Raw genomic sequence first — 9,921 nt, 5'->3', positions numbered from 1 at the left:
CGCGTGGGTACAGCTATATTTAATAACAAACCTGTAACCATGAACAGAGCTATTAAAACTAAAAATTTAGTGTCTGTGAAAAAATGACCTCTTGCTTGGCAAGGCTATTTTTGTCCAGAACTTAAAAATGGAGAAGTAAAAAATTTCCTCCTCTGACAGAATTTTCATTGTTTTGCTTCATTTGGATGCTACCGGTACAGTGAAGCCTGTGTCTAAACAGAATCCTTTCTATGACTGGAAACCTGTCTTATACTGAACACCATTTCTAGTCCCTTCTACATAGAATGCCATGTTCAAGGAACCTCTATAAACCAAACTAACACCTCTATAACCGGTTTTCTTGGTCCTTTGGTGTTCGGTTTAGACTGGCTTTACTCAGTGTACTTTGTTGTTTTGTTGACAAATCATGGAAGACTTTTAGATCAACAGAGAGCTGAGCTCCCTCCCTTTAACAATGATGTATGTGACTATGAAGGCCATGTTCACATAATAGTGGCCAAACTGATTTCACCACCCACAAACAGAAAAGATTCTGAGAGATTTAGCTCAGCAAATTAAAAATTTAGAGATATGATCAGACAAAAATAATTGAAATGTTGAAAATTATGAGAGGTTTTCCCTTGAATGCTTTCATTTCAATGCTTTTGAAGAACTTTATTTTGTAAGTTCTGTCTTCAATAATACTTAGAAGCTACCCAGCAACTCAAATGCATTCAAATATGCAATACACAACATAGTGCTGATTTTAAGTCCGTACAATACATACATTTTAAACTCGTGTCTTGAAATAATTATCTGTACTTCAGATGTTTTGGAAGATGGTACATTTCCCACTTCTTGCATCTTTTGAGGTTTTATCTTGTATAGTCAACCCAGAGCTTTGGTAATCAGCTGTACCAAGTTGAGCCTTTCCTGTGCAATGCAAAATTACTTCTCAGCAAGATCATCTTGTATTTATTGTTCACATTCCTACCTCAGGAATGTCTTTAACATTTTAAAAACATAGTAGTGAGAAAATTGCTGACCAATATCCTGTCAGTCTGAAAAACTCTTTGGTGAAAATGCTTGCCATCATTAATTTACAAATGTTTTTCATTGATAGGATGGAACATTTTAGAAAGCTGATATTACACATTTTATTCTTGGTTTTAATCATATGTTAAATTAGTTTTTGGGGAATAAAATTAATTTGTGTTTCTCTGTATGTTTGAGTCAAGTTCTTGTCCAGTATAGTTTTTACATTCAAGTCACATGAAAAAAAATCGAGTGCATGATCACACTGGATCAAATTAAAATTCACATCAACCTTGAAGATGCCAAGTCTTGACTTTCCCCTATCACGTGAGTTCCCTTCCAACATTATCCTTGCCATTCTGCTTATTCTGTTTACAAGTAACATGTATGCATTGTGATATTATGTAACAGTAATAGCATGAATTCACATGATCAAGAAAAAGTGTGATAACGTGAACTTTTAAAACAGTTTCCATGTAGTTTCCAGTAACAATGTCATCACACATTTTAAAGAAAGCGGTGTTTTAACCTCCTGTGCAAATTCTCACACAGAATGAAGTCATCTGGCCTATATAGATACATATAGACACAGACTGAAAGAGCCGTCGCCTGATGGCACTCTCTATGCCCCCACGCCCCTTTCTTAGGGGAGCACAGAGAGCGCACTCGAGCGACAGATCTTTCAGTCTAATATATCGGTAGATACCAAACACTTTGACCCTGGAATTAAAAAGAATCTTGTGTATGACCTGAGTAGCCTCAAACAGAAAGTGCATGCAGTTGTGTGAGTTATGGCAGTTCTCTTGCACAGTGGCTTCTGCATGTTTTCAGAATTTGTTGCATTCACTGAGAGGATAGGATCACATCCTTGTAACAGAATAGGATGAGATCATTTCTGTATAATAGAATATTCCTCTTCATAAGGGGTGGAAAGAAGATAATAGAGTAAGTTCTTTATGGCCCATAAGATGGTTACACATCACTCTGCCACCAAAGTGACATCACCATCGTTGATTCAAATTTTACCTCATCTAACTCTATGAATAGATGTGTACTTCTCATGGTTCTTGTCATGGTGTGAGAGCTTCAAAGCTATTGACTACATTCAATTAGGAAACCCATTCCGTTTGTTCAGTAAATGTTCCTTGATGTTATGATTCTACTGGTATTCAATGATACCACACCTATGTAAAACCCCACCCTAATCAAGGTCATTGCAACAAGGATCCTCTGAAATTTCCTTATCATTGTGAAAACTGGGAGATTTCCTATGTTAAAGTATTGGAGAACTCCATTCAATACATATATGAGAAAAGTCAGTGTCAATTATAAAGCCTCCTATGTCATATCATCTGAAGTAGGACTATAATTATGATTGTATGAAGGATAAATGACATGAGGAAACTGATCAGATAAATTTAAACAATTACATCTATGATTATCATAGTGTGAGGCTATTCACAAAATACTGGGATCTATATCCCAGTACATCATACTGTGAAGGTGTGATCCAATACCAAGGTGTTCAATGCACAGGTGCATGAATCCAAATATTTTGTGAATGAACTCACATAATACATTTTAAAATATAGCATTTTCAGAGAGCCCTGTGCGTACATTTGGCTGCGTAATCAAACGTTCACTAGACATGCATCCAATTGGCAGTGAAGAAATTCTGGTGGGGCAGAATTAAAGGTCATGAATTCATCGTTTTGAGCTGGTCTTGATACATATCCTGTGACTTAATCATCTGAGTTTTTGCAAATAATCTGAATTGTTTTAGGATTGCCGGTATTTACATAGATCACATGGCAGGTTAAAGGTCAAACAGTGTCAAATAACAACCAAAGTTACTGTACTCTGCACTCACTGCTTCTGCAACTTAATTGTACTGTGCAACTCCACTGGTTCCAGAACCAGGTGTGTGATACAGGTTAACATGATATATCACATTGGGTTCTCCATCTCTGAATCTGTTTCCTATGAACACTTTTGATGAATACCAATGCAAAAACTCAGAATGACATTTCATTTAACTCTTTGGTGAAAGGTAAAACCTCGTCAAATACATGCACCTTAATTAAGTTACTTTTTACTTTGTTGATACTTCTGATGGTAACGAATAATGCGATTGTTTTTCCTTTTATGTGACTCGAATAAAAAATCTAATACAATAAAAGTCACTTTTTTAGTTATGGAAACCTTGAACTCTTACTTGTCTCTCAAAGAACTGCATGACACAGAAGCAGGCATTGTACTGTATGTACAGATTTCTTTCTTTTATTTATTTTGAGAATTTGATGCAATCAAGTATTTGACACATTGAAGCATAAAGATACAACCCCATATACTTACACAGAAGGGAGTGAAGCAAGACTAAAGACTACCTACTTTAAAACATACAAGTTTTTTCCCATCAGGAATGGAAATGCTTTCTTATCAAGGGAAGATGTAGTTTGCTAGGTAACATGACAATTTTCAAAACAGTTGGGATATACAGTTACGGTACAGATGGGGTGAATGTGTCCACAAATCTGCTAATAAATACTTAGTAAAAAAAAAATACTTTTGCAGTAACAACTTCATATTAAAGTAACATTTCTAAAAGGAAACAAGATCCCATTTCCCTAAGAGAATTCATTATGAAGGAGTCGCTGATGGGAGATTGAGATTTTGACAAATGGCATTCCTGTGGTTTGTGGTATTGACAGATATTGTATGAAGACAGTTTGTTTTAAGAGGCACATTCCATGATGACACAAAACTGATTGGACAGCATTTTCCCTCACCCTTCCACCCTGCCCTTGCAGTGGTCTTTCATAAAGTGTTCAAATCAACTTGATGTTGCTGGATATCTTTTAATGCAATACAATAAGCTTGATTGCGGTGATAAATAAAATCCAATCTGTTCATGTCGAATCTCCATACTGCAATTTTTATGTGCATAGTAAAAGTAATAGACATGTCATCCTACTTCAAAAACGAATAAATCCTGAAACTTATGCTTTCACATAATAAATTACTGCGCTTACAAATATTACATTTGTTTAATCTGAGGGAAATGTGCATTTGAAGCCTACTTGCAACACTGGTGGAGTCCATCCGGCATGGCAGAGGTAGTTTTCAGCTGCTGACTGGCCCAACAACAGATGCACTGCTCCAACAGGGACTGCTAAATTCAATCAGGGTACAGCTTGTTTCGTTGTGCATGAAACATTGTAAGTTATAACCTGTCACGTATGCGATATGCATGATAAAAACTGGAAAGTGGTGTACGCGGGAATGACAATTTAGATTCACGTAAGTCACAGTTACTTAAACAAGAGCTTAGGGGGAAAAAAACACCGAACACACATCAACCTGGTCTTGTAAACCTAAGTATTCTTCTCTATTGCGATGAAAAAATAAAACAAAAACAAAACAATAAGACAGTCACAGACTCCACAAACTTATAAAAATAGTTCTTGATAATTCAAACATAGTTGAAATTTTACAAATGTGTTTGACAAAATTTCTACAGAATATCTGATGCTTGTGTGTTCTAAAATGTACTACAGTAACCTCATATTCGTTAGCGATATCAGGATTGTGTATTTTGAGGGTTTCTAAATCCAACCAGCCTCTCAATACTGGACTTGAGTGTAACTGCTGTGCTGGGAATTAGGTGTAACACTAGGTTGAAATGCAACTGTTTTTCCCTGATTTGTAACTGAATTATGAAGGGCAAAAAGTAAAAATTATAAAGGACTAGAACTATTAATTATGAAGGGCGAAAACTATAAATTCACAGGAAAAACTTAAATAATCCCCTTTATACTTAACCAGAAAATAGGACAAGGAAAAAGTAATTTCATCTTTTGTTTTTCTTGGGGGAAAAAAACAGAACAAGCCCAAAGGCTGCAAAGATACAAATTATATTTAACGCTGTTGTTTGGACAACTTCATGAAATCTACAAAAGTACGTCTAAAAAAAATTGATGAAAAGTTTGAAACATAATCAAAGCTTTGAATAGGCAATAATTAATGTTATAACCGAATAATGACACCCTTAAGTTGCTAAATGTAAATCTCATAACAGTGTGATTTCAAATCAGAGGAAAAAACGACTGAGAAAGCACGGGTTGCCTTGGTTGGTGCTATCACATTGTTTCCCTATACATGGTGACACTAGTTGTATTTCTTTGTACATTTTTTAAGATACTGGTTGCTGCTCCGCGGCGTTTGATGTGCTTGACTCTTGAGGTTTCATAACATCGGGTAATTCTGGTGGATTGGAGTAGGGTGTGACCTCCAATCCTTCAAAGTCTTCTTCACCTGAAGGAGAATGAGATACAGAGAAAATATCAGCCAGTGAACTCATCACAATCGCAGCCTGAAGGTCTCACTTAAAGTTTAAGTTAAAGTTTCAGGGGACATTGATCATGTGCCATTTTTTCTGTTTACTAACAATTATTTCAGCTTCAAGTCACTATTGGTTTCTACTAAGTGTCCGGGTGGTGGCAAGTTTTGACTTCAGCGAAATCAAAGTCACCTCGCTCATTGTTGATGAATTCAAAAGACAATCTACCTCCTGCAAATATACAAATTTGTATCTGTCTGTTCATTATTTTCACCAGATGTGAAGCTATTCTTAGTAGCTGGCCGGATGAAACCGTGAAGTACAAGTAGCTCTTTTGCCTTGTGAACGCATAAGAAGATACATATCAAGACACATCAGTTTTTGTACAGTTAAATATTACCACAAGGTCACAGTATACAGAGCTCACATCCACCGCATATGCTGTTTACCTACAATATCATATAGTTCTCTTAGGGTTTGTTAGTATATTACAGTGTGTGAGCCATTGTCAAGATGTGGCTGTTTGTCTGTGATATGACCAGCAACTCAGAGAAGGCATGGTGATGATCATGAGGCGCATTAGTTTTCAGTATAACATATCTCTTCTCTTGCTCATTCTGTGCTGTGATCCACCAGTAAAAATTATATGACAACAAAACTAGATGAGGCTATCTCCAGCAAATGCACGTTATAGAGCACTAGCTTGCATAAACTGAAGTAAGATGGCACAAGTTCGATGACAAGTGCGCAAATGAACTAGTTCATGAACTAGTGCCACGTCATATGATCGTGAGCAGCCTGTCAACTGCAACTTTGAAATAAAGTAAGGTGGTCAGAGCATGAGGAGTCTTTGATGAAAAGAGCCAGCTTTTGCATTCCAGCAGCACAGGAACTTGAAGACCTAATGGATTAAAAAGATTCAAGGACAACCAAGGTCATGATTGGTATGCTCAGGTTGTGTTCACTTGGTTTCATTCCAGAAAAAAGATTATGTTTACACTGCCTTAGACATCATGTCTCCTGAACTATTCAAGATGAATAGCTGCAGAAAGTATATATTACACGCACAGAGAAAAGTCTTTGTTGCAAGTTAACATGTTCTGAGCAGTTAGCTTATTTCTCTAGAGATGTTTTTGTGATGTTCTCTAACCTTCTTTGAATGCTAATCCAACTGTAGCTGGTGCCTGAGCCCTTGCAGTGCTGCTGGTAAACCCACAATCTCCTAAAGTTTTTGTGTCTTCTAAAATTTGATCTTCTTTAAATAGTCGCTGATCTTCGGGTGGTTTCTTTGTGATTCCTTCAACAATTTTCTTCAACTCATAGACGGTTGTGGTTTCTTTTGCATCGGTGAAAATGGTGGTCTTCTTACGGCGGACCATCAAAAACACGTCCTGAGTGATAAAATACAAATAACGCCGTCAAATATTGAAGCATAGATATATGGATGTAAAATTTAAATGCATATACTGCACTGGCTTGTTATACAAGCAACTGATTTTTCTCTGTTTGGTTTCTCTGAATTCACACAAAAATCAAGTTTCTCCGAGCACAAAGCTCATATGCAGGGAAAGACACTAACGGTTGTCCGATTGCCCGGGGCAAGTGAAAGTCGCATTCGGACAAGTGAAACGCCGATGCCACTTGCCCGACGGGACAAGTGAAAAAATAATTACCTCGAAATCAAATCCATGAGATCGATTTTCTGATGTGGGAACACCGACTTAAACAACAAATAATGATCATTTTAAGTCATTGTGCGAACTAGCATAAAGTTTTTCACAAAATTGCATGATCGTTTTCAATAAACAATACCATCGGTTAATTACCGATTTACCGTACACTGGTTGAGGCTTGAGCGTACGTCCACAAAGTTCCTTGCCCTCACTAGACAAGGTTATGGTGTCACATGTCTGTACGATCAAAAAGGAGACACACACGAAGTTTTTGTGTTTTGTATGAATGTTTACAACACTATAAAAATAAAATTAGGTAGTGAAAATTAGCACCAAAAAATAGGACTTTTACTAAAACGTACTCTGCATTGCAATGTTCAGTTTAGTGACTGGCATTCACAGGGTTCATTGTGGAAAGACTGCATGCAAAGATGACAGCATGCATGGTCACGCGAAAGCTTTGGTGTCAACGGGTCCAGTCTTTGAATTTTCGATGGACACTGACTTATTTCTCAGGTCAATATGCCAAAAGTTACTTGTCCGTGGCAATCAACCTCTCTGTTTATGAATTTTCCCATTCTAAAATGACTGCAAAGAAGCAATCGGACCGAATTTCACATCAAGAAATTCAGCTTTCAAAAAAGATCGCAACTTGCCGACACCCTTAAGTTGTTAATTTAAAATTACTGAATCTGCGCATGAGCATTAAAAAGACCACCTAAGTCATCAGAAAAACAGGATACTGGTATAGTGTAATGTAATGATAACTTCATAGTGGTGAGGGATGATATACGCAGTGTAAAAACATGACAAAGAAGTACATTATTTTCAGAAGCTTCAAAAATTCCTTTATAACTTCTAAAGATTTTTTCTTTCTGTATAGTTCAGTTAAAACTGAAAAAATACCTTGAAGGTACAGTGGAAGTGGCTGTTATTATTTGTACATTATTATAGCCCTAAGAAAGTAAACGTACAAGCATATTGAATATTATAATTTTTCATGAATATTAATTAATGATCATGAATATTAATGAGCTGCCCAGCACTCTTGGAAGTCTGGGGAGAATAGTGAGAGAGTGACTGACATTTTTCACTACATCATGAAGTTTGATGAATAACATGATAAAGTGTGAAATAAAAAATCACTGCTTTCGCTTTTTTCAAAACACATAATTTTACTGGGCAAGTGGTTTTCTAATTCGGGCAAGTGAACTTCACCCCCCACTTGCCGGAAGGGCAAGTGGATAAAAAATAAGTGTCTTTCCCTGATATGTAGCGATAGAGATCTTCATCTACCATTGTAATTCTATTCAAGCTACTTTGTTGCATCAAACTTATGAAACTTCACAAAGACAAATATGAGAACAACAACATGGCTTTGAGACCATGAACAGCGGCGATACATTTAAAAACTGCCATCTCACTGAGCTGGCTTGATAAAGCTAGCTTTTTAGGACGACATGATCACTGGTGTGCCCTGTACTGTATATTTGGTGTGATGCACCACAAAGAAATCTCTGCATTCATGTTCTATTCAGTTTCAAAAAGTTTTATCAGCACCTATACATGAGTCTGTGGTATACATCTGTAATGGATGTACAAAATATTTACAATAATTAACCTCTGTTCACATTGTGCTTTAGAGAAGTATTTCACAACACATGTTCTTGTACTACCATTAACATGCATCACATGTATGGCTAGTGCAAAGAACCTTTGTGAATTTCTTTTAAAAGTTATTAATGGACCAAAATATCTTCTCTTGTATAAAATTTGTAACATTCATATTTGGAAAATTTGATAACATAAGACAAGCCACATGATTGAAAAAGAAGAGGTCATTTATCAAATGTTAAAGAAATCAATGCTAAAAGTTGTATTTTGTCTTACATTTGTATTATTTCAATATGTTTTATATTTCTCGTTCAAATAAATGAGTATAGCAAGCAGTTTCAGGCTCAGATGTTCTGTGATGTCATGGTTTAAGTTAACACCGCTGTAACTTTCCTAAAATAATCACTCTGAGCGTTGTTGTTAACAATTGATAATAATGTATGACATGATATATATGCTATTATGGAGGTAGTCTTCCTCCATGGTACTATAAATAACTATACCTTACTTTCACCTAGATTTCATGTCTTTCGACTGCCCAGTTTATGTTCCATTAGTCTTGTGTACTAATCATTTTACACTAAAGTGTAATCGAAACAATTAGAATTTTGTTGGTGACTGAAATTTTGCATGGGATGAAGTTATATAGTGTGTGTTCTCTTCCCGGTTGAAATGACCAACGCGCCGTTACTCAAGTCAGCAGAATAAGAAACAATAGTCATATTCGATTATCCCTGTCATCAGAATGTGGAAATCCTGATGGCTGAGAGTTATGAGATGGACAGACACTGGACAGATGCATCATGGGATTCACTTTTACGGTGCTTGTTGACCCAATTTTAGTGTTTCTACGTGCTGGTGTTTAATCTTTAGTTTCGAGAAAAAGATCAGTCTGTGCCCGTTTGGTTGTAGAAAGACACCACAATAATAAACATGCGACGGTTCTCAGAGGGCGACCACAGTGTATGTAAATTGTGCTCGTGACAACCAACCAAACAAACAATAAGAAATTCAAAAAGAACCATTCTATTAATTTCATTTCCATCAACTAGGGGCAACTGAACAACTATCATTAATCGAATAACCCAATCATAACGTCACAGTTCCTAAAAGACGGGAATAGAGAGCGACAAATTTCACTCACCATGATGAAGAACTTGTCCTCAGATCCGCGTAAGATTCGTTCTCATCCTCTTTGTAACAGACTTTTTGATTGGCCAGAACTTGATCACATGGTATATCTGGCCATAAAGTCTCGCAGGAAAATACGAGACTTGTCTC

The 9,921-nt window shown here is 36.5% G+C and overlaps 1 protein-coding gene across 1 annotated transcript; it reads right to left on the bottom strand.

Moving 5' to 3' along the window:
- Positions 1 to 3,266: 3,266 nt before the first annotated feature.
- Positions 3,267 to 9,906, bottom strand: LOC139144802 (elongin-B-like). Its single transcript, XM_070715580.1, has 3 exons — positions 9,785 to 9,906; positions 6,504 to 6,744; positions 3,267 to 5,328 (listed from the first exon to the last, which is right to left on the bottom strand). The coding sequence occupies exons 1-3, from the start codon at positions 9,785 to 9,787 to the stop codon at positions 5,207 to 5,209; spliced, it is 366 nt and encodes a 121-aa protein (XP_070571681.1). The 5' UTR covers positions 9,788 to 9,906; the 3' UTR covers positions 3,267 to 5,206.
- Positions 9,907 to 9,921: the final 15 nt, after the last annotated feature.

Source organism: Ptychodera flava, chromosome 12, assembly GCF_041260155.1.
Source record: "Ptychodera flava strain L36383 chromosome 12, AS_Pfla_20210202, whole genome shotgun sequence".
In the NCBI taxonomy this organism is placed as follows: domain Eukaryota; kingdom Metazoa; phylum Hemichordata; class Enteropneusta; family Ptychoderidae; genus Ptychodera; species Ptychodera flava.
This window is presented reverse-complemented; position numbering and strand designations above follow the sequence as displayed.

Coding starts and splice junctions, on each gene's coding strand:
- LOC139144802 (XM_070715580.1), bottom strand. Junction 5,329..6,503: donor TGGATTAGCATTCAAAGAAG/GTTAGAGAACAT, acceptor ATTCTCCTTCAG/GTGAAGAAGACTTTGAAGGA.